The sequence below is a fragment of the Homarus americanus genome, unplaced genomic scaffold (assembly GCF_018991925.1).
Source record: "Homarus americanus isolate GMGI-L3 unplaced genomic scaffold, GMGI_Hamer_2.0 scaffold40248, whole genome shotgun sequence".
Lineage (NCBI taxonomy): Eukaryota > Metazoa > Arthropoda > Malacostraca > Decapoda > Nephropidae > Homarus > Homarus americanus.
Window position 1 is genome coordinate 4,649,660 of NW_024712526.1, and position 24,910 is coordinate 4,674,569.

At 41.5% G+C, this 24,910-nt stretch overlaps 1 protein-coding gene across 3 annotated transcripts in view; it reads left to right on the plus strand.

The window, feature by feature from the left end:
- The window catches only part of LOC121861083 (centromere protein L-like), a 79,042-nt gene that overhangs the window by 13,193 nt on the left and 40,939 nt on the right, over positions 1-24,910 (plus strand). For all 3 annotated transcript variants that reach the window (XM_042358642.1, XM_042358653.1, XM_042358636.1), the window contains exons 3-5: positions 4,297-4,349; positions 11,538-11,752; positions 19,104-19,210. In XM_042358642.1, the coding sequence (XP_042214576.1) occupies positions 4,297-4,349; positions 11,538-11,752; positions 19,104-19,210 (375 nt within the window). The remainder of the gene's footprint in view (positions 1-4,296; positions 4,350-11,537; positions 11,753-19,103; positions 19,211-24,910) is intronic.

The window sequence follows — 24,910 nt, forward strand, 5'->3', positions numbered from 1 at the left end:
CACCATGACACTCTCTGGGGAAGATGTGTGTTTCTCATCAACCATTACATCAGTCACACCATGACACTCTCTGGGGTAGATGTGTGTTTCTCATCAACCATTACATCAGTCACACCATGACACTCTCTGGGGAAGATGTGTGTTTCTCATCAACCATTACATCAGTCACACCATGACACTCTCTGGGGTAGATGTGTGTTTCTCATCAACCATTACATCAGTCACACCATGACACTCTCTGGGGTAGATGTGTGTTTCTCATCACCCATTACATCAGTCACACCATGACACTCTCTGGGGAAGATGTGTGTTTCTCATCAACCATTACATCAGTCACACCATGACACTCACTGGGGAAGATGTGTGTTTCTCATCAACCATTACATCAGTCACACCATGACACTCACTGGGGAAGATGTGTGTTTCTCTCATCAACCATTACATCAGTCACACCATGACACTCACTGGGAAGATGTGTTTCTCATCAACCATGCATCAGTCACCACTGACACTCTCTGGGGAGATGTGTGTTTCTCTCTTCATTACATCCAGTCACACCATGACTCTCTGGGAAGATGTGTGTTTCTCATCAACCATTACATCAGTCACACCATGACACTCACTGGGGAAGATGTGTGTTTCTCATCAACCATTACATCAGTCACACCATGACACTCTCTGGGGAAGATGTGTGTTTCTCATCAACCATTACATCAGTCACACCATGACACTCTCTGGGGAAGATGTGTGTTTCTCATCAACCATTACATCAGTCACACCATGACACTCTCTGGGGAAGATGTGTGTTTCTCATCAACCATTACATCAGTCACACCATGACACTCTCTGGGGAAGATGTGTGTTTCTCATCAACCATTACATCAGTCACACCATGACACTCTCTGGGGTAGATGTGTGTTTCTCATCAACCATTACATCAGTCACACCATGACACTCTCTGGGGTAGATGTGTGTTTCTCATCAACCATTACATCAGTCACATCATGACACTCACTGGGGTAGATGTGTGTTTCTCATCAACCATTACATCAGTCACACCATGACACTCACTGGGGTAGATGTGTGTTTCTCATCAACCATTACATCAGTCACACCATGACACTCTCTGGGGTAGATGTGTGTTTCTCATCAACCATTACATCAGTCACACCATGACACTCTCTGGGGAAGATGTGTGTTTCTCATCAACCATTACATCAGTCACACCATGACACTCTCTGGGGAAGATGTGTGTTTCTCATCAACCATTACATCAGTCACACCATGACACTCTCTGGGGAAGATGTGTGTTTCTCATCAACCATTACATCAGTCACACCATGACACTCTCTGGGGAAGATGTGTGTTTCTCATCAACCATTACATCAGTCACACCATGACACTCTCTGGGGAAGATGTGTGTTTCTCATCAACCATTACATCAGTCACACCATGACACTCACTGGGGAAGATGTGTGTTTCTCATCAACCATTAAGTGATCAGTCACACCACAGGCTCTCTGGGGAAGATGTGTTTTCATCACCATTACATCAGTCACACCATGACACTCTCTGGGGTAGATGTGTGTTTCTCATCAACCATTACATCAGTCACACCATGACACTCTCTGGGGAAGATGTGTGTTTCTCATCAACCATTACATCAGTCACACCATGACACTCTCTGGGGTAGATGTGTGTTTCTCATCAACCATTACATCAGTCACACCATGACACTCTCTGGGGAAGATGTGTGTTTCTCATCAACCATTACATCAGTCACACCATGACACTCTCTGGGGAAGATGTGTGTTTCTCATCAACCATTACATCAGTCACACCATGACACTCTCTGGGGAAGATGTGTGTTTCTCATCAACCATTACATCAGTCACACCATGACACTCTCTGGGGAAGATGTGTGTTTCTCATCAACCATTACATCAGTCACACCATGACACTCTCTGGGGTAGATGTGTGTTTCTCATCAACCATTACATCAGTCACACCATGACACTCTCTGGGGAAGATGTGTGTTTCTCATCAACCATTACATCAGTCACACCATGACACTCTCTGGGGTAGATGTGTGTTTCTCATCAACCATTACATCAGTCACACCATGACACTCTCTGGGGAAGATGTGTGTTTCTCATCAACCATTACATCAGTCACACCATGACACTCTCTGGGGTAGATGTGTGTTTCTCATCAACCATTACATCAGTCACACCATGACACTCTCTGGGGAAGATGTGTGTTTCTCATCAACCATTACATCAGTCACACCATGACACTCTCTGGGGAGATGTGTGTTTCTCATCAACCATTACATCAGTCACACCATGACACTCTCTGGGGTAGATGTGTGTTTCTCATCAACCATTACATCAGTCACACCATGACACTCTCTGGGGTAGATGTGTGTTTCTCATCACCATTACATCAGTCACACCATGACACTCTCTGGGGAAGATGTGTGTTTCTCATCAACCATTACATCAGTCACACCATGACACTCACTGGGGAAGATGTGTGTTTCTCATCAACCATTACATCAGTCACACCATGACACTCACTGGGGAAGATGTGTGTTTCTCATCAACCATTACATCAGTCACACCATGACACTCTCTGGGGAAGATGTGTGTTTCTCATCAACCATTACATCAGTCACACCATGACTCACTGGGGAAGATGTGTGTTTCTCATCAACCATTACATCAGTCACACCATGACACTCTCTGGGGAAGATGTGTGTTTCTCATCAACCATTACATCAGTCACACCATGACACTCTCTGGGGAAGATGTGTGTTTCTCATCAACCATTACATCAGTCACACCATGACACTCACTGGGGAAGATGTGTGTTTCTCATCAACCATTACATCAGTCACACCATGACACTCTCTGGGGAAGATGTGTGTTTCTCATCAACCATTACATCAGTCACACCATGACACTCACTGGGGAAGATGTGTGTTTCTCATCAACCATTACATCAGTCACACCATGACACTCTCTGGGGAAGATGTGTGTTTCTCATCAACCATTACATTAAGAATGCATCCTTGAGGAAATGTCAAATGGCATTTCAAAGTCATTTTGGTGTTCCCTGTTTATTGCATGTCCTAAAATATAGTACAGGTAACTCGCGATTTATGGGCGTTTGATTTAAGTGTTTTTGGAATAACGCGATTGTTCAATTAATACCAAAAGCTAATTTACGAGCACTTATTTTTTAAATAACGCTCTCAAGACAGTTTAAATTTGCCGCGTATTCGCCTGGTCGCCTGTCAGTGGAGTCGGGTGTGTTGCCTGGTGAGGTGCTTGTAATTTATTACTATAAACTCGCAGTCATATCAACTTCAATGATATTAATAATAATATTATTAAGAATAATAATAATTATTATAATAATGTAATAATAAAGATTATTATTACTAATGATGAAGACAATGATCATAATGAAGTATTCTGTACAACAACTGTGACGACGTCCAGCAAGCTTCCCGTGTATCGCTTTCTCAGTTCACACCAGCACTACCTTTTCTCTGTGCTCTCATTTGCATTGTGTGTTTATCACGAATCTTTTTAGTGTTAAACGCTGTTTTCCCCATTGAGCATGTCTGGAAAGCGTGAAATTAAATGTGGTCACCTGCCTTCAGAGAGGAGGGGGAGTGTCGGAGGTTGGCCGCGTGATTGGTTGAAGTGAGACCACTGTTCGTACCCTGTGTGGTATATAATGGTTCCCCTAACCTATACCAGTTACATGTATTCTTATGGGAAAATTATGTTTATTAATGCATTTTTTAATTAAGCAGTGGTTTTCAAGAACGTAACCCCCGCATAAAACAAGAGGTGGGTGTATTCATTTTGGGTTTTCAAATAAAAAAAATTACCCTGTAGAATTCACAGTGTGGTACTGTATCAGGGCTGATACCTTTAGTCATATCTTAATTATTGCTGTATGAACAGTACAGTACAGTACAGTACAAGTACAGTACTTTACACCACAATTTCACCCAGATTCATTATCATCATATAACTTTTCACCTGGGGGATTACAGGCTGGGTACCACAATACACATACAGTACTGTACTGTTCTGTACTTACTGTAGTTAGTGTACTGTAAATACATCAGTATTTTTGTTCATGGGTGATATATTTATTTGTTCATTTACTTTTTTCAGATAAAGGCTCTAAAGTGTGAAAAATTTTAATTTAATTTAAACCTTGATGATTCCGTATTAGTGTTATGTTGCTGATGTTTTTCTCTTTCCTTTTTTCAAGAGAAAATCTCCAACACAACTAGACTCTACATCACCTCGGAGATCGGGTGGAAGGTAAGTGTGTGTGTGAGTTTAGTAATGGGTATTTTCTCAAACAAAATAATTAATGTGTTCCTGTGGTATGGGTGACCCTGGTGGACCTTTCTATTCAAGTAGTTCTACCTGTTGGTTTAGTGGCATTAAATACTAAAAAGTGGTTGGACATTAGTGAAAACAGGAATGGGAAAGATGATAACTATATATCAACTGAAAATTTGTTATAAAAAATAGACTATAAAATAGCTTTCTTTTATTTAATTTTACACGTCATCATCACCATTGTTACGATCACGTCCCTCTGAAATACTTAATGGCCTCTGATGCACTGAAATTCCAAAAATACTAATGACTTTCACCCCCAAACATAACAGTAGTTCCAATAATGGAACACTGACCCAACGCACATGCAACAAGTTCCCCTGAAAACTCTGCATCAAATGACCATATGGATACTCTTGTAGTTATTTGTCATATAAGGTTAGATTTATAGGACAAAGTATATTAAAAGATGATCCTGTGATAAAAGAAACAAAACTTTAAAAGCCAATATAAACAATTATTATTACTTTACTTCCATATTTACATGTCCTATGTACAGAAACAGTACTGGACCGAGAATGGAACCTTGGGGACGCCATACAAGGTTGGCGAGGAGTCAGATTGGTGATTATTATAGCAGACATACTGCTTCCTGTTTGACAGATATGAGGTAAACCAATTGTGGGACAGGCCCCTAACGCCGTAATGTTCAAGCATTGAAAGGAGGATGGTATGGTCGACAGTATCAAGGCTTTAGAGAGGTCCAAGAATATACCAACTGTGAACTGACTGTCATCAAAGGAATTTAAGATGTCATTAGTAAAGGATAGCAGAGCACTCTCAGTCAACCTTCTAGCTCTAAATCCAAACTGGGAGTCTGTAAAGATGTTATTGTAATTGCAGAAGGAATTTAGTCTATTACGTGCTAGCTTTTCCAGTACAGTGGGGTATGCTATAACGAATCTAATTGGTTCTAGAACCTTGTTCGTTATAGCATTCGTTCGTTATAGGATTAATCCGTTCCAGGCCCCCCAAATACAACCACTTAACACTGAAAAATATAATATAAAATTGTAAAAATTGTAAAAATGTGCATACATATGCATCTAAACCCCTGAAATAAAGAATATCATTAATACTTGTAATAAAAAAACAATAAATTAGTAAAAAAAAAAAAAAAAAATTTTAAATAATGTTCGTTGTAGGAGCTTCGTTCGTTATAGCATTCTCAATTTTATAGGTAAAACCGTTCGTTATGGGAATATTCGTAGTAGGATCCGTTCGTTATAGCATACCCCACTGTATCTTACTCAAGGCTGGGAGGACTGATATGGGACGGTAATCCCCAGATTTTTTATATGCTGGGTGAACTTTAGCAATTTTTAGTTTATCCGGAAAGACACCACTAGTGAAGGAGGAGTTACAAATGTGTAGGAGAACAGGTAGTAATAATTGGGCTACTTTCTTAATGATGCTCATTGGTATATTGTCTTTGCATGCTGCTGCTTCTTTGGACATTTTTATGATGGCCAGTAATTCAACTGCTGTGACGGGATAAGAACAGCTCATTTTGCTGTCTGTTTTGCAGGTAGGCTCTAAATTCCTCATGGTGATCAGGGATGGTCTCTGCAAGATTTTTGCCAACATTAATAAAATATTCTTTGAAGTGGTTGGCAATGAGGGATGGTTCCGTTACAACTGAATCATTTATCATAAAAGCTGAGTGGGGGCCGAAGGCTGAGTGTTCCTGTTCTGAAAAGAATTTATGACATTCCAGCCTGATGCTGACTGGAGCTTATTTGTATAATAGCTACGTCTGGCATTTCTAACTGCTTGAGTTACTCCATTTCTGATACTTCAGTAAGCATCAACGAAAGTTATGGATCTTTTTGCAAATTTCCTTTGGAGTTTGTGTTTTTCTTTTATCATTACAGGTATCTTAATTTCACTTGTGATATAGGGTTTGGAAATGGATGCAGTTTTCACTGACTTAGTCTTGAGGGGGAAGCATTTATCAAAGCAAGCATTGAAGATGCAAGAGAAGTTACAGCTGTTCATGTTAGGGTTGTTGGAGGCATAGACAAGATCCCAGTTAGCATTCATTAGGTTGTTTTAAAAAAGGAGCATGTTGTCGGTGCAGTAGTCTCTGTATTGTATTGAGACTCTACTAGACCTTTCAGGTCTTGTGGCTGTTTTATACATGGCAAAAACCGGGAAGTGATCTGAGATAATGTTATAAATAATTCCATTTGCAAGATTGTTAGGAGTGTTGTTAGTCCAGATATGATCTATCACAGTGGCAGAGGTGGCAGTTACTCTAGTGGGTTTGGGTAAAGTGTTGAAGAAGAGTTAAGAATGACAGGTAGCGAGAAGGTCTAATACTGAGGTGTCAGTTTCTGATTTTAATATATCAAGGTTGAAATCTCCTGTAAAGTAGCAAAGTTTCCTTTCTGAACTTATGATAGAGATAAGCTCCGAAAATTTCTTACATTAGTGTGAGGTTTTCTGTAGATTACTCCTACGAGGATATTTTGTGTGTCGTTACGTAATTCAGTGAAAACACTCTCCATGTACTCCTCCTGAACCTTTAAATCATCTCTTACAGAAGTGTTATACTTGATATCACATAGGGCGACACCACCAATGTGTCGTGACGTGTTGACGCAGTGTCTATTATAATTAGGAGTGTTATACAAATGGTCAATATTGTTAGTGAGTTTGGTCTCGCAGAACCCAAGTACAGTCATGCGCCGGTTAACATCCTAGATACGTTCTTGGAAACGTGACGTTAACCGAAATGGACGTTGTCCGATCATCACATAAACTTTGTATTTATACTTACGTGTATGTGGAATACTATATACGTACATATACACTTTTACTCTTAAATCACTACTGTAATGCGATACAGGTGATTAATTTTTATCTCTTGTGCAAAATACATGACGTTTATATTAAAATTATTCACTGTTTTACAAGGATTCCAGCAACGCCGGGCAGATGGGGGAGAGAGAGAGTGGGAGCTAGCGAGGGGGCGTGGGGGGAGGGGAGGTAGTACGTTTGACAGTTGGCACAGGCCCAGGTCTAACGTGTGTAAATTTATCAGTTCTTAAGTGACTAAGCTTCTCTCTTATGAAAAGCCAGTGAAATGACCTGGGTGAATATAATTAACATTGCTGAGATTCTTGTAACATACTGATTAATTTGAATATAAACATGCTATAATTTGCGCTAGACAAAACAATTTTAGTACTGTAATCAAATTAGTACATGTGCACTCCAGCTTTGCACTAAGGTCATTTATTTCTATTACGTTTCTTTTAGTATGGTGTGTGCATGTAAATGGATGAAAATAAATGAAGAAATTTATGTAAATCTACCCAAAAATACAGTTGAAAAACTTTTTATAAAATGTACTACAGTATTGTACCCTAATGTACTACATTTTTTATATCTTGAGCAAAATATATGATGCTTATATTCAAATTAATCTCTGTCTTGCAAGGATTTCAGCAATGCAAATTATATTATCCTAACTTTAGTCTGAGATATTATATAAAATAAACATAAAGAAATCACCAATCTTTTGTCTGGGAACACAAGGAGGGTGGGAAGACGGCCGGGGGGTGGAGGCTGGAGGTGAGGTGACAGAATGTCTGGCGTTTGTTTGTTTATTTATTTGAGATAAGATTTGACAGTTGGTGCTGAAGGCCTGCCTGCCTGTTTATTTATCATTACTTAAGAGTGACTAAGCTTCTCATAATTTGCCACCCAAACGACCTTGGTGAATATAACTTACATTGGAGGGATTCTTGTAAGATAGTAATTTATTTGAATACCTGTATAAACAAGCTATATTTGCAATAGACATAACAATTTTAGTACCGTAATCATTTAGTACATGTACAATACAGGTTTGCACTTAGGTTCATTGTTAATGTCCAATATTGACTAAATTCACTAGATAACGTACGCCTGGCAGCACAATCTATAAGAATACGCGATGCATACGTGACTGTGCCCGCTCTAGGGCCATTTAGGTTCGCTAGGTCCCATTATTTGAATGTTTTTTTTTTTTTTCAATTTAAATTTTAATTGTTTATTCCTTGATAGAGGAAGCGGGATCCTAGTGCTGTCACTTGGTACCCCTGTACCGTAACACCAGAAGCAACTGCCCAGTGTCACAAGTATATACAGTACAGTACAGTCATCCCTTGGTTATCGCGCCTAATTGGGACCCCGCCGATAACGAAAGTACAGAACCTATGGGATTTATTCTAATTGGTTCCAGGCACCCAAGACCCAACCCCAAGTTTCCCATTTTACGACCATTTAGACCCACTAAATATATATATAATGTTATGGTAAATATAATAAACACACATAGGCATGGCTAGGTTTATTACAAAGTGATGAAAAGGGTACGCTTAATACTGTAGTCCACAAAACATGTAGCTATGCTTTTTTTATTTGGTCCCTCATCATACGAGTCCGTTTTCTTTCACATCAGGACGCCTGAGTCCTCCATTTTCTCTCTTAATCTTAGAGTGCATCAGAGACTTCGTAATTCTTAGTAATGCCACAGAATTTGAAATTGCAACCCCAATTGCAACCCTAGTTGCAATTGGGGTTGCAATTGTTGAGGCAACTAGATATGTCTGATTACAGCAAATGTGTTATTGTCAATTTTAGGTAAAAGATTTTATCCTCAATAGATGTAGGTTAACATTACACCTGGAGGCAAATGCTTAAAAAGAGTCTAAGGAAGGAAGCATATTCCTTTAACACATAATATCTGACCAGTATGGGGAGGAGCATCATGTCTCCGTCAGGGGGCCGTGGAGTGGTGGTCCTGCAGGCGTCACAGATTTTTTTTGGGGGGGGGCGGCGGCATGGACGTATATGCGATCGGACGTTGTTCGGTCGGACGTTAACCGCCGCATGACTGTACATCAAATTTGTGGGCAATAAAGATAAACACTGATCTAAAAAGGTATCTAGATGAAGGGGAATACTGCTGATGTTATGGCTAATCAAGGAGAAGGAATGAGGTAGTAGGAGACTAGAACTAAACTCGGGAACATCAGGAAAGTAATAGTTACAGTTGGGGTTAATGTAACCCAGTGAGCTTTGTAGAAAGGCATCAGGATCGATATGAGGGAGTACAGCTCCACCCCGACTTACGTCCACCCACACTTACGACCTGCCTCAATCGGACCAAAATTTGGTCAAATTATGTATTTTCGAGTCCCAAAGTCAGTACACAGACAAAATTTTCATCTGTAATTCACTTTAAAATGGCTGGCAAGTTTAAAAGTGAGTGTTTTTTTGGAGCTGAGAAGAAAAAGAGACCCCCATTTTAGATTTTCTATGTATTATTTAAGCATTTCCGACACGACCATTTCGACTTACGATCTGGATGTCGGTCCCTAACCCAGTCGTAAGTTGGGAGTAGCTGTATTGTGTCGACACCATGGGTAAATGGGGTGTAACGCATACGATATAGCACATCTAAGGGAATGACACTAGCATCATCATTGTAGGAACATTGATACTGATTGAGGAACAGTAAAAACTCAGGGTCACTGAGGTGTGAAAAAGGAAGATCTATGAAAATTATAATAGTGGGGGGGGGAGTAACGTACTCACAAGTGCTACAACCAACAGAATTAGGATAACCGGTACTGTTGAGGGTGATTCCCAGATTGAGTGGGAGGTGCGCCTGTCACTCGGTTATGAGGGTTGCTGGTAGGGGGGGAAATTCCTCAGGTGATAGCGACAGTGGCTGGTTCTCCCTCAGTGGGGAGGGGGTTCTCGAGGGGCTTTGGGGGGTTGGTACAGCGGGTGGGTGAGTGGGCGGGTGTCCACTCACCCGACCCCTCACAACAAGGGTTTTATGACTGAATGTCACGTGTTTCCCTTGTTTCCTTGCTTCTTTAAACTGGTCCATTTGCTGTAGGCGGGCTTTAGTCGTACCTGGGCAGAGGTCCTCGTTGACGAAGAAAGTGGTTGATAAAACACTTTGTCACGGTCAGAGGGGGATGAGAAATTTGTTATGATGTCTCGGGGGCAGTAGGAGTTGGGTTTCCCAACGCGTTGAACACGGTCAAACTTTACTTCAGGAAGTTTAAAATGGTCATTCAGCAGGCGTGAAATTTTGCTCTGGGATGACTCCCAGTTCTCGTAGGCATCTTCGGCGACTCCGGCAATCCTGAGGTTGTTTCGCCGCCCTATTTCATCCACATAATCCACCCGGTCTGCTGTTGTCGTTAGTTCCATTTTGAGCTTGGAATTCTCCTCACTCAGCTGTTGAACTTGAGTCTTGAGTGTTCGGTTCTCCTTAGCTTCAACGTCGAATTTTGCTTTTAAGTCACTTACTTCCCCTTGCGAGAATTCTAAGCTTCTTTTAATCTCACTTAGCTGGTCAGTGAGACGCCGGTCAGCTTCGTCTAGCTTCCTGATGGTCTCCTTATTCATTTGTTGTATGATGTCCTGTATGAGAGTCTGTTGGACTTCCATTATCACATCAGTCAGATGTTGTGTCGTGAAATTTTAATGTTTGATACTAGCAGCTAACTTAGACATATCGGAGCTAGTGAGGGCTGAGTAGTTGTCAGTAGGGAGATGGTCAAGTTGTGTGGTCAGCTGGGTGGGACGGTGGAGTAGTGTGGACGGTGGGGGTGGACAGGTCTCAGATTACAAGCCGTGGCACTGAGGGGAGTTTGGTGGGCCTACACCTCACCTCACCTGGTAGTCACAGATTCACCAGTAAATTGACAAATATATATACTTAGCAGGATCACAGATAGATATTGTACTGGTCACGACACTTGCTAGTCACTCACGAATCAGAGTTCCTAGAAATCAGACTGGGTACTCCTGGAAAGACCCTGTTTTTCAACAAAAAACACGGAGCTCCCACACACGTCCCACCACCACACACTTAGATCGGAGGTGGCTGGCTATTCTGAGTTGGGCTATCCCAGCAGGATTTTGTGATCCACAGCTACTTTGTTATTGCTCACATTCCTCTTCATCAGAATGTACTGTAAGATATTATACCCAATTTGAAAGTTTATTTACAATTAAAGATAATTCTAGCAGGATTTATCTTCCTCTGTGTCAGTTTCCAAGTGTATAATACATGATTATTTTCTTCAACAGATATGAACTTAGGAATATAACTCCACCATCTTATTCAGAGAGAGAAATACCGAAAGTATTTAACACACCTGGAAGAAATTTAAGTCAAATCCCTTTTACAACACCATATAGAACACCAAGATTAAGATCATTAGGTCGTGACCTTGCCCCTGATATTAAGGCTGCTAAAAAGGTTTACAAGAGAGAGTCACAAGAATGGAAGGAACACCTGGGCTGTAAGTATATTTTGCATTATGTATGGAATGCAAATTTCCTTAAAGATATTTTTGTTAAATCTTTGTGCCTGTATTTAATCCATTGTATTTCACTTTCAGATTACAGGATGTCAGCTTTTTAGGTGACAGAAGTTTCAGAAGTATTTTTGCTAGTGACACATTGATAATGAAGGGTAAAGGCATACCCCAATAACCTACACATATGCGGACTGCAAAAAGTCGTTGGTAGTGAATCAACTGTTATCGAAGCAATTAATCCCATAAGAATATATTAATTTCAGGTGGTTAGGGACCGGTCACCCTCAAAAACTCCCATCTACCCTTTATATATCTTTGTCGTCCACACTGTCAAATAAGAAATTAAAGTAGACATATAAAGCAAGCATAATAAGCCTTAAATAAAGAATGTAAACCATAAGTTGAGACTTATATACCTGTGTTGAGGATGGCAGAGACGGTCTAGGGTAGCAAGTTCAAGTCTCTACCAATCTTTGCTGGTTGTATCACCACATTTATTACGCTTCATCACATCAAGCTTGACAATAAGACTCACAGACTCTGGGGCAGCACAAGAGGAACTATCACTGGAACTTTTATGCATGATTGTGAAACACACAGTCGGAAATAACACAAAAAAACACAAAGTCGGAGACAATGGGGTAAGTGTAAACATGTGCAGAGAGGCGGGAATAAGTCAAGGCAGCGTGCAGAGCTCTCTCATGGCAAGAATTCGCACCATGCCACCGCCCACCAAATTCAAAACATCCCTGCTCCTCCTCTCCCAATCGATAGCTCGGGGGGTATCAATGTTGGTTATGCGAAGCGGTGGTTAATGGGATGTCGGTTTACAGGGTATACCTGTGTATATAATACGTACGTATATACATATGCAGCATTCGTGATTTTTTGTTTGTGTGTGTGATTTTCTCTGGGGAACATCGAACATTTTCTGGAAAATTCCAAGAAAATTTTCACGGTACCCAGGAAATTCCAGGGATTGATGATTTTTCTACGGCTATGAGAATCGTCTCGTTACCTGGAAATCTCTCATTCCTAGAAGTGCTCTGCACCAGCTCTTCCAGCTAATGGGGATATCACACGTGTGTGCGTGCGCTCAGCCAGAATTGAAATTTGCTCGGAATTTTTCCCGAAAAATTCACAATTTCAGGTTTGAGAACAAATTCCGAGGTTGAAAATCAGGCACATTTTCTGAAAATGCTGAGAAATATCTGGAAAATCTCTCCAAACCTTTATTTCTTCTTCATTCAAGACATCTTCAGGTCATAAGACCCACTAATCCCCCATCCAACAATGGGTGACCTGACAGTGCATCAGGTCAGGTTAGTAACGTGACCCAATAATCTCCCACCCAACCTCCATCACAAGTGTTAAGACATTATTACAGTTATGTATTGCAGTCAGCTGAGTGAAGTGTCTGCCAACTCTAGGCTCAAGATGATAGGATCTGATGGTGAGTACAATATATACAGTATAGTAGTTCACCAATTCCCCCATTAACATCATTTCGTTATAATGTTGTTGAAAAAAAGACAAAAAATATGTATGAAAATGATAAATGTACTACAATTTTAAAAACTTAGTACGAAGGCACTCGGTACCTGATTGTGATAACACCTGGCTGTGCAAGCGACCAGTGTAGGCGCCATATTTGTTTGTTATTATTCTTTGGTTGATTGATGCTCTTCCAACAATCACTTAAAATCCAATTATAAATTTATTTGGGCCTTAGAACAATGAGCGCTACATGTGCATTATGCACCACTACTGGTTGTGGTCACAGAAAGAAGAGGAAAAGTGTTACATTAGAAGTTAAATTAGATGTGGTAAGGGGATTTGAAGGGCAGTGAGCTGTGAACATAGCTGGAGCTGTCAGTTTGTAGCCTAAAACTGTAGGTAAGAACAATTTGTGGAAATGCAGAAGATAATACTGGTAAATCATGTGCTGAAATTGGTACTCCATTATCTGCTACAAAGTTAACTGGTTACCTAAATGGCATTATGAAAAATATGAAAAGAATGCTGAACCTACGAACGTACGACTTACTAACGCCCTCCAATACGAACGAGGTTAAACTTGAAATTTACAGTACAGTCAACCCTCACTTTACGCGGTCCCACATTCCGCGTTTCCATGTTTACGCGGTGCCCTGCCAGAACCCAGGATGCTCACATTCCGCGGTGGGTGTACCCTTTACGCGGGTGAAGTATAATTTTTTTATTTAGCTCATAAAATTCATACAAATTATCCAGCCAGAATATAATTTACATTGCTGGAATTCTTACAATTTGATGATCATTTTGAATATAAACATCATAGATTTTGCATTAGACATACAAATTTTAGATATAATGTTTACTCTGAGTAAATATGTTATCTTTTGTGCAAAATATATGACATTTATATTCAAAATATTCCTGGTCTTACAAGGAATCCAGCAATGTCAATTATATTATCCTAACTTTAGTTTGAGGTATTATTTATTACTATACCTGGTTTTCCCCCCAAAATTTCTCAGAGAGGGAAGAGCCGGCAGTGTAGTGTGAGAGGGGGAGGGAGTCATGTCCATTATTTGAATGGACATTAACTTGGCGACTGTATTTCTCTAAAGTATTAATTGTGTGCATGTACCATCATAAAATTAAGATGTTATTTTTACTACAACATAGTTATGTGTCGTCAAAAAGTGGAGTTTGGGGATCGGCCTGGACTCCATTTCAATTAATCCCATATGTTATGTTATTCACTTTACGCGTTTCTCACTTTCCGCGGTACCCTCCGGGTTACATTAACCGCGTAAAGTGAGGGTTAACTGTATTTTATTTACCTGATGACATATTTTTTACTATGATTTATTGTACTTTGTCATTCTATTTCTTCTTTTGTCTTAAATTAAGTGATTTTAGATGTATATAAGGACTTAGGCTATGATATAGTGGGATTTTAAACATTGTTTTGTAAGTACGGTATGCATATATACAGTGATATGTCCGTTAACCAGAACAAATGGTGCAGAGCACTTCTGGGGATAAGAGATTTCCGGGTAACCAGACGACTTCTCAAACCCAGAAAAATCCCCCATCCCCGGAAATCTTTCCGGTTACTGGAAAAACTTTCTGAGTGTCTAAACTATGCATCTTGCACAGACAAACACTAGCCCACATCCTCATAATGTTTCTGTGTGCTGGAGAGTTTTCCAAGAATCTAAACTAAAAATCTGAAACTATTTTTTATACTTACACTTATCACATTGTATCCCTTCAACATTGCATTACATAATATTTTAAAATGCGGAGTGAGAAGGCTGAAAGCTGTGGGTGATTAGAGAGACTGAGTGGAAAGGAGTGGTAACATGCACCAGTGTTGCCAAGCGCTAAACTCCTCAACAGCTGATCTTTTAATTCACCACCACGTAGTTAACCACCCATAAATTTATGTCATACAATATGGGGGTGTTTGGGTGTCTGAGTGTGATGTTGTGGTATTAATTAATAAATAAGCAATACAGTGGTCCCTCGGTTAACGAACACAATTCGTTCCAGTGGGTCGTTCGTTAACCGAAAATTTAGTTAACTGAATCCATTGTTTCAATGGGATATTGGGTAATTGGTTCCAGCTCACCGAAAAGTACATACAAAGTAAAATATGCAGTAAAGTACACTTACTTTGAGGTGTGTATGTAAAAGATTCCTGGTTGTTGATGATGATGGGAATTAGAAGTGGGGGGTGGAGGAGAAGGGAGAAGAGAAGGAAGTGGGGATGGAGGAGAAATCACCTTTCAAGTGACCCATGCATGATGCCGTCATTTCACCAATAAAATTTTAAGTTCTTTAAGTGTAATTGAAGATTATTTTATTTAAATCAACACTGCACTGCGCTATATATTATCAATATGTAAACTAAATTTCAGAATGACCAATAATTTCAATGTAAAAATGCAAATACAGTGAGTTCTGCTATAACGCGTGTTTTGATAACGCGAATTTGCTCTAACGCGATTTATGAATTCGGAACAATATTTGTATAACGCGATCGCTTGTTTGCTATAACGCGATTTTTGCTTACTATTTCTCCAATTTTGTGGTATTAACTGTGAATATGGTAAAGAAGAATATCTCCAAAAAGCATTCTGATGATAGAATTCCCGGTGATTATCGTAAAAGAAAGGATATAACACTTGAAGAGAAGCTTGATGTTATCAACCTCAAAATCACCCTTCTCCCCATCAAGTTACATTCATATTTTTTCAAGGTAAAGTGTTAAATTTACTGTATGATTTCATTATTAGATATGAATGTAACATTTATTTAGACTGTGCTATCCTTTGTGTTAGGCTAACTACTAAATTTTTTCGATTTAGAGTAATCTGCACCTAACCCTATTTTCTCCATAAGCCCTGTTATTTCTATTACGCGATTTTCTATAACACGATATTTTACAAGAACACAATTATCGCGTTATAGCAGAACTACCTGTACAGTATATTCAAGATACCAACAAAATAGATGTTCACTCCACTGTCAACAAAGCCCAACTGACGCCTGGTGGCTGAGTTAAGCGTCTGATGGGCGCACAAAGAACTAGTTCCCTGTACTGCATATATTATCAATATGTTAAACAAATGTTAAAATGACTAATAATTTTAATATAACAAGTGCAAAAATATTAAAGAACACAACTTTCTTAATATTTACTCCACTGGAAACGAATGTACACATAGAACATATTACTGAATTGGCAGACTAGCCCATCAGCTGATGCTCACAACAAATCGTGATTTTCGTAAGGATTTCGTTAATCGAAGTCTTGTTCGTTAACCGAATTGAAGATCCTTACGAGAGGTAATTTGTTAACCAAAATTTCGTTAATTGAACCGTTCGTTAACAGAGTGACCACTGTATTGTATCATCAATGACAGTCGTTTGATGAATAGTAGCGTACTACAGTGTTCACTACTATTCATCAAACTACTGTACTGTTATTAACAATGCAATATTGTTTATTTATTATTCATTCATTAATACTCCAACACCACATCATACATAAAATCTTTTGTGTGAGGCACTGCGAGTTGGAGGGAGGCAAGGTGCTGGCAGGGGGGAGGCAAGGTGCTGGCAGAGCAAGGTGCTGGCAGAGCGGCAGGGGGAGGCAAGGTGCTGGCAGGGAGGCAAAGGTGCTGGCAGGGGTAGGCAAGGTTCTGGTAGGGAGGCAGGGGGGGCAAGGTGCTTGCAGGGAGGCAGGGGAGGCAAGGTGCTGGAAGGGAGGCAGGGGGGGCAGGTGCTGGCAGGGGAGGCAAGGTGCTGGCAGGGAGGCAGGGGAAGGCAAGGTGCTGGCAGGGGGAGGCAAGGTACTGGCAGCAGGGGAGGCAGGGGAGGCAAGGTGCTGGCAGGGAGGCAGGGGGAGCAAGGTGCTGGCAGGGGAGGCAGGAGGCAAGGTGCTGGCAGGGGAGGCAAGGTTGGTAGGGAGGCAGGGGAGGTGCAAGCTCAGGAGGCAGGGAGAGGCAAGGTGCTGGCAGGTGAGGCAGGGGCAGGTGCAGGAGGCAGGGGGAGGCTGGCAAGGTGCTGGCAGGGGAGGCAAGGTGCTGCTGCAGGAGGCAGGGGCAGGGGTGCTGGCACAAGGTGCTCGAGGAGGAGGGCAGGCAAGGTGCTGGCAAGGTGCTGGCAGGGGGGGGAGGCAAGGTTCTGGTAGGGAGGCAGGGGAGGGGAGGGGGGGCAGGGGAGAGGGCAAAGGTGCTGGCAGGGGAGGCAGGGGGGAAGGCAAGGTGCTGGGCAGGGGGGGAGGCAAGGTTCTGGTGGGGAGGCAAAGGTGCTGGCAGGAGGAGGCAAGGTGCTGGCAGGGGGAGGCAAGGTGCTGTGGGAGAGGAGGGGGCAAGGTGCTGGCAGGGAGGCAAGGTGCTGGCAGGGGGAGGCAAGGTGCTGAGGGGAGGCAGGGGAGAGCAAGGTGCTGGCAGGGGAGGCAGGGGAAGGCAAGGTGCTGGCAGGGGGGAGGCAAGGTTCTGAGTAGGGGAGGCAAGGTGCTGGCAGGAAGGCAAGGTGCTGGCAGGGGAGGCAAAGGTGCTGGTGGGGAGGCAGGGGAGGTGCTGGCAGGGGAAGGGGGCAGGGGGAGAGGCAAGGTGCTGGCAGGAGGGTGCTGGCAGGGGAGGCAAGGGGGAGGCAAGGTGCTGGCAGGGAGGCAGGGGAGGCAAGGTGCTGGCAGGGGTGGGCAAGGTTTGGTAGGGGAGGCAGGGGAGGCAAGGTGCTGGCAGGGGTGAGGGAGCAAGGTGCTGGCAGGGGAGGGGAGAGGCAAGGTGCTGGCAGGGGTGAGGCAAGGTTCTGGTAGGGAGGCAAGGTTCTGTAGGGAGGCAGGGGGGCAAGGATGGGGGAGGCAGGGGGAGGCAAGGTTCTGGTAGGGGAGGCAAGGTGCTGGCAGGAAGGCAAGGTGCTGGCAGGGGAGGCAAGGTGCTGGTAGGGGAGGCAGGGGAGGCAAGGTGCTGGCAGGAGGCAGGGGAAGGCAAGGTGCTGGCAGGGGGAGGCAAGGTGCTGGGCAAGGAGGCAGGGGAGGCAAGGTGCTGGAAGGGGGGGCAAGGTTCTGGTAGGGAGGCAGGGCAGGGTGGGTAGGGGGCAGGGGAGGCAAGGTTCTGGTAGGGAGGCAAGGTGCTGGCAGGGGCAAGGCAAGGTGCTGGTAGGGGAGGTGCTGGCAGGGAGGCAAGGTGCTGGCAGGGGGGAGGCAAGGTGCTGGCAGGGAGGCAAGGTGCTGGCAGGGAGGCAGGGGGAAGGCAAGGTGTTGGCAGGGGAGAGAGGGAAATCTGGAATATTCATCCACAGCAGTGAAGAGATATGAGTTTCCTGTGTGTGATGGAAGAGGACCTTTGAAGTCAATGCTCAATCTATCCATTGGTTGAGTAGCTTTGATAAGGATATTTTCAGTAGGCCTGTGAAATGTTGGCTTGATTTCAGCACACAAACGCCAAGTTGAATTGACCTTTTTCACATCGTCCGTAGAAAATAGGAGGTTCTTTGTCCGGGCAAAATGAAGCATTCTGACAACCCCCGGGTGGCAGAGCCCTTCATGGATGTCAGCGAGGTTTGACGATGAGATGGCTCCGCAGAATGCTCGGGTGAAAGTGTCAGGAGCAACGTTGTCTCTACCTGGCTGATACCAAATGGAATAGCTGAAACAAGCGAGTTTGAGCCGCCACCCTTGTATCTTGTCATTCTTCATTTTCTTGTCGAGTTGAATATTTGGAAAATGTTTAAGTGTTACAGATTAAAACATCAGTAGATGAAAAATGTGTTGCTAAATGCTAGATGTGTCTGATACTCAGAAATATACTAAACTTGTTATTTTTTTCAGTATTACTTCATAAAACACTGAAGTTGTGCAACCTGAGCAGTGTATATAACTTCAATTACAAAAGAAAAACCCTCAGAACTAAATATGAAAATGCTTTGAAACATAAGGTAGGTACAAGAAGTTTGTATTATGTATTTTCTGTGTTCACATTCATTTTATACTGAGGAGTAGGTATATTGGCCACAAGAAATATTTTTATTTATATATGGTAATTGTGAAGAGATGACTTATCCATTATCATATCCTCATGTGAACCCTTTACCTCGGTGGTACTATATCTGTGTCTTGTGGTAGCTGTTATATAGAACCGTATGATTAGCTATGTCTGGCTTGTGGTTCAGTAATCCCGTGTTTTTCGCGGGAATTACGTTCCTGAAACCCCCGCAAAAAGCCAAAACCGCGAATAATCTTTTAGGAATCACTGTACCTGTGGCCACCAAACAGCTCAGGTAGGTCATGCATTTAACCACGCCATGCTCTCCACTCACGGCCCAGTGGTCACACTGATCACTGATGCACTGTACTGGCATTTACTAACATCATTTCTTGAAACTAATAATATTGTAGTATACTGTAATAATAGAAAAACGTAAACACAGTTATATACAAAAAAAAATTTATTTACAAGTAAATAAAATTTTTTATATTTCGCTGAGGTCGGCAACACCCGCATTGCCAGCCTCTCCCTGCTGTCCCGGCATCTGCCCGCCCTCACGCAGTCACGCCAGCCAGCCAGTCCTCTTCCACCCACATTCCTCCACTTGAAGACCTGTATTCTGACAAAAGACACAAATGAATTGCCAGTCTTCACCACACCTCGGGCCATAGCTCATACCACCTCTGAGCTTGTCCATTAAAACTGTTTTTTCTGTTTAGTTCATCACTATTCTTGATCTCTTGGTCACTTTAGAGTCTTTGATAGTAATATTTGCCTTTGATGAGGCTAGCTTACGTCCCGGAGCCATGTGGAATACACGTGAGAGGACAAACGGAAGAGGTAATCACAGTAGCGTTCACAGTACGGTAGGCACGTGTGTACTGAGGCTTCTCGGAGCAGCGGGTGTCTGAGGCAGAAAAGGGTGGCGTTGTTTGCCGCACCGCACGGGAATATCGAAAATGGTGTGAAATTTAAATTTATGTTTTTAAAGGATATTTATGGACTGTTTATAAATTTTTTTTGTAAAAAACCGTGAATGGTCAAAACTGCGATAAAAAACCCCATGAAAAACACAGGATTACTGTACAGTACTACATAAATGCTACATTATCTTGTGGAACTGCACAAAACTACAATAAGGTGCTGACGTGTTTAGAAAACTGAAAAAGTAAAATAAGTCCAGGTACAGTAAAGCCACGAGGTACGACAGCAATGTGTCTTCCTATATTTAGGTGTACGGTGAATCGTCATATCGTGAATCATTAATTATCATTAAAATAAGCAATAATACAGTAATGAGATAAGTTCCCTAGTGAGGCTTTTACCCCTTTTTTTCCCCAGAAGAGAAAAATTAATGGAAAATAAAAACTATACTACTTTAATTAATGTTTACTAATGCAACTTATGCAATATTTCACGATGTATTAGTGATAAAGAACTCAACTGTGGGTGGATGTCCAGAGTATGAATGAATGCAAAAACATATTGTCATTTCTCTTATTAAAAATTATTACTAAATGTCTATATATGTTTGAATTAATATTTATGTATGCAAAATGAACTGTACAATTCACTTGTAATACATAGTCTATTAAAACACACAAGAGGAGATGGGATGCCATTGTTGTTGTCAGTGTTTACATGTATGATACGGGTTCTCCATCTGAAATTGAAGATGATTAGAACATACAGGCAATTAAAGCATCTAATAATTACTTAAATACTGTACGTAATATTAGGAGAACACGTCGCTACCTGGCATTTAATTGAATAATTAAAGTAACCAGAAGTGGTCAAGAAAATAGTGTGAGAGGGACAGCAGAAGGCCAATGTATGTACATATGCACACATGCACAGCATAGCCTCAATTCTCTACATAAGAATATAAAGCAACACTTATTTCTGTTTATTACTGTATGTATATGTTTTGATTAATATTTATGAATGTAAAACAAAAATTCTACTCATCAGTGGTGGTAAAGCCAAAAACATAAGGACACAGCCAATGTTTTTGTTTGAGTTTTTACTCACATGATGACGAGACGCCTAAATCGACAGGTCCTCTCTCTCTCTTAGCTTTTGAACTAACACTGCCATCACTTGGTTTCATGCCTGTGTTGAATAGAAACACAGAAATGCTGTAAAACACCTGAGAAAGTTTTTTTATTCAGATCCGGTTGAGACACATTGAAACAAAAAGTTTGTGAAGCTACGACTGTTGTTCAATCTCTTTTTTGTTTAATTCAGAATGCGACGCCTAGCTTATACCTAGATATGTAAATGCCAAGCATTAACTCACCAGGCCAACATACAGGCAATTAAAACATCTAATAATTACTTAAAAATTCGTAATATTAGGACGCGTCGCTACCTGGCATTTAATTGCAATTCTCAAAGCCCCTCCAACACCCTCCATCACACGCACTGCCACCGCCATCTCTTGCCCTAGAGCTATCAGTAAACAAATGTTAACTCTCGAGGGGTGGAGATGGGTGGGTTATCTACGTCGCATTCTGGATTATATCACAAAAACTTTTTTTTGGAAAAAAAAAGCTGCTTTTTGTTCAAGCCAGAATGTGACGCCTAGCTTTGAATACCCGAGCAGGAGGTGGAGAGGGAGATGATGTTGCATACAAGGCTCCGCTAGCTTAGGTCCAGATTATGATTATAAACCGTTTGGAATATTTTCCAATATTAAGAACATTTACCGGAAGGTAAAATGTTAATTTACATATCCCAATGAGGATACTCACTTTATTCTGATAAAGAAGAAGGTCCTGGTTGTGGAGATTGACTAGTTGGGGGAGGGGACCCCAGAACCACCACATGTGAAGCATCTTTCAGAGATAGATGAAGATAGCTGTTTTTAAAGGTTTTAGAAGATCTTCAAAAGCCCACTTCTTTGATATGACTGAGGCTCATATGCAGCAGAAAGGCCACAGACCCTGCATATTTCCTGGTGTCATGTGCCAAAAATTTCTTGCCAGGGTCTGCTTTACTCACTAACTGAGATAAATATTTTGTCATTTGACTAGGAGACAATTTCTTACCATCCTGTGATGAGAATACATAGGGGCCTCGATTAGGGAATCTGGTTAACCATTCCTGAAGATTCTTAACTGGGCACAATATATGAGGAACCCTTGTCTCATCCATTAGCTGTTTTATCCTAATAGGTTGAGCTTGAAAATCCTCCCTTTCATTTTTTCTTAGGATCTCCTTAGGAAAAAGGGTGACATCTTCCTCAGAAAATACCAATAATGATGGATTATTGGAAATTAAAATCAGCTCACTGATTCTCATACCTGTTGCTATTGCTAGAAGGAAGGCTGCCTTCTGGAGCAATCTGTCCTTGTTCAGATTTATACATTGTAATTAGGCCCCATGAGAAATTTAGTAACTTTTTCTAGAGACCGAGATGGGATTCTCTTAGTCCAAGGGGGTCTCTGAATGAAAAAGGACGATCTGAGCATTTAATAAATAATTGGGTTCAAAGTAATATTAAAACCCCATGCCAGAGGGTCAACCAACGCTGATTTATAAGATGCAATTGTAGATCCCTGAAGGCCTTTAACTCGGAACAGAAATTCAAAAAATTCTAACACCATTGTTTCCGACAATGTGTCTGGAGTCGTTAACCTGATAAATTGTTGAAAAAGTTTCCAAGCTTTCTCATGTTGCATAGAAGTTTGGGGTCTATGACCTAGTATTCCTTGGTTAGCTATATTGGAATTACCCAACAATCTATTTAAACATCTTTTGAGAAACTCCAAGCGTGATGCCAAGGATATCTCGAACTGAGAATGCAGTACTTGGTCGAGACACCCTTATTGCATTTGTAGTGGATGCGGGCACCAGTCCAACAGATCCAGACACCAAGGTTGTAGGATCCAATATGGTGCAATTAAGAGGACCTTTCCTTGGAAGGATCTGAGCTTGTGAACCACTTTGGGCAACATTTTCACAGGTGGGAACAGATAGATTGAATTCCAACGGTTCCAATCTATGAGTAGAGCATTTCCTAAAAGATTTGATCGTTCCAGAGATGCATAAAGTGGCATCTTGTGGTTTTTTAGGGAGGCAAAGAGATATATTTTTGGAGTTCCAAACTTCCTCACTAAACTCTTGAACTCTGATACCTTTAGGGATCATTCTGTTTCTGTCGATACAGGCCTGAAACGGGACAATGCATCTGCCCAATTGTTTTGTACTCCCGGTATGTGAGTTGCTTTGAGGTAAAGTGTTTGTGTTACACAAACTTTGAAAAAATTTTCTGACAGTTTTAGATGGGGGCAAGATCTGGTTGAGCCTTGATGATTGAGACAAAACACTACTGTTTTGTTGTCCATGGCAAACAGGATCGTCATATTTTTTTAAATTTGGGTTTGCCAACAAAAAGAATAGAACGCATTTCAAATTTCTTTCATAACTTATATCAGCATATTTTGGAGCCAACAAATACTGGGAAAGTTCATATAAGGAACTCTTTTTTGTCCTTAAATTGGAACTTCAAAAAACTAAACTTGTGATCATTCCTATCTGAGGGAATGAATGTTAAGTCTTTCAATACATTAGCCCAGACGTCGTCTATTTCAGAGATCATTTTTGGGCAAATATCAGGCCAAGAAATTGTAGTATCACCTAAAAACAATGAATGATGACCCACCGTTGCCTGGCCTTCCTGTCTCTTCGTAAGTGCTGTGAGGTCAGGAAGTTTAGAAACGTTTTCATAAAATACCTTGAATAAGTAATCCACAGATTCAGATGTGGTAGAAAACAAAGAAGACTTAGATCTTACCAATGTTACCCAAGGCCTGTTGGGATCATCCTTACACTCAATGTTATCCATCATCTGCGTGGCAGTCGACAGCAGCCTGTTTCCACTCATAGTAACCAACACTTTTGCCCCGGGTGGAAGAGGTTGCCAAAATGGGGACAGGATGAAGTCGGTCTCAACAGGTTCTCCCTGCTCTAGAGACTGAACACTATGATTAGAGTCAGCCTCCTCATCCTAATCCTGGAATCCAATGAAAGCAGACTGACTAGGTAGAGGTTCTTGTAATCTTCCTACTGCCCCTTTATCTTGAATATCCAATAACCTACTTTTCTTAGCAGAAACAAGTTGGTGTAACTGGGGATTAAGTCTCTTACCTATCACCGATAAATCTAAACTTTCTGCCAACTTGGGATCTTTTCAGTGTTTTACATTTAGTAATTTACTCTTCAAGGCCTTATTCCACCTATTTTTAATTTGGATCTGCAATAATTCTTTCTTATCTCCTGCAGCTTGATTAAATTAAAAAATTTGATCATAACAAACTGCACAATCCATTGTTGAAAACAGGTTGTCTGAGACAAGCCAAATGATGATCTATCTTGGTAATCCAAGTGGCTCTACATCCTTGATAATTAGATGTAGTATGGTCCCCTTGGGTCCTGGGTGAAACTACTACAACTGAATTCACATCCTCTACTGACGGACAGTTCCTTGTATGTAGTGTATGAGCTGAACTTTCTAGTCCTTGTAGCTCATCACTCAACACTAGTTCCCCAGGGACAGTTCCATGGTCTCCTCCATCATCCAGCAGTCCAGACAACTGTCCTTCATCCTCCAGTTGCACATCACTCATCTAAACTGGGAGGAACACTA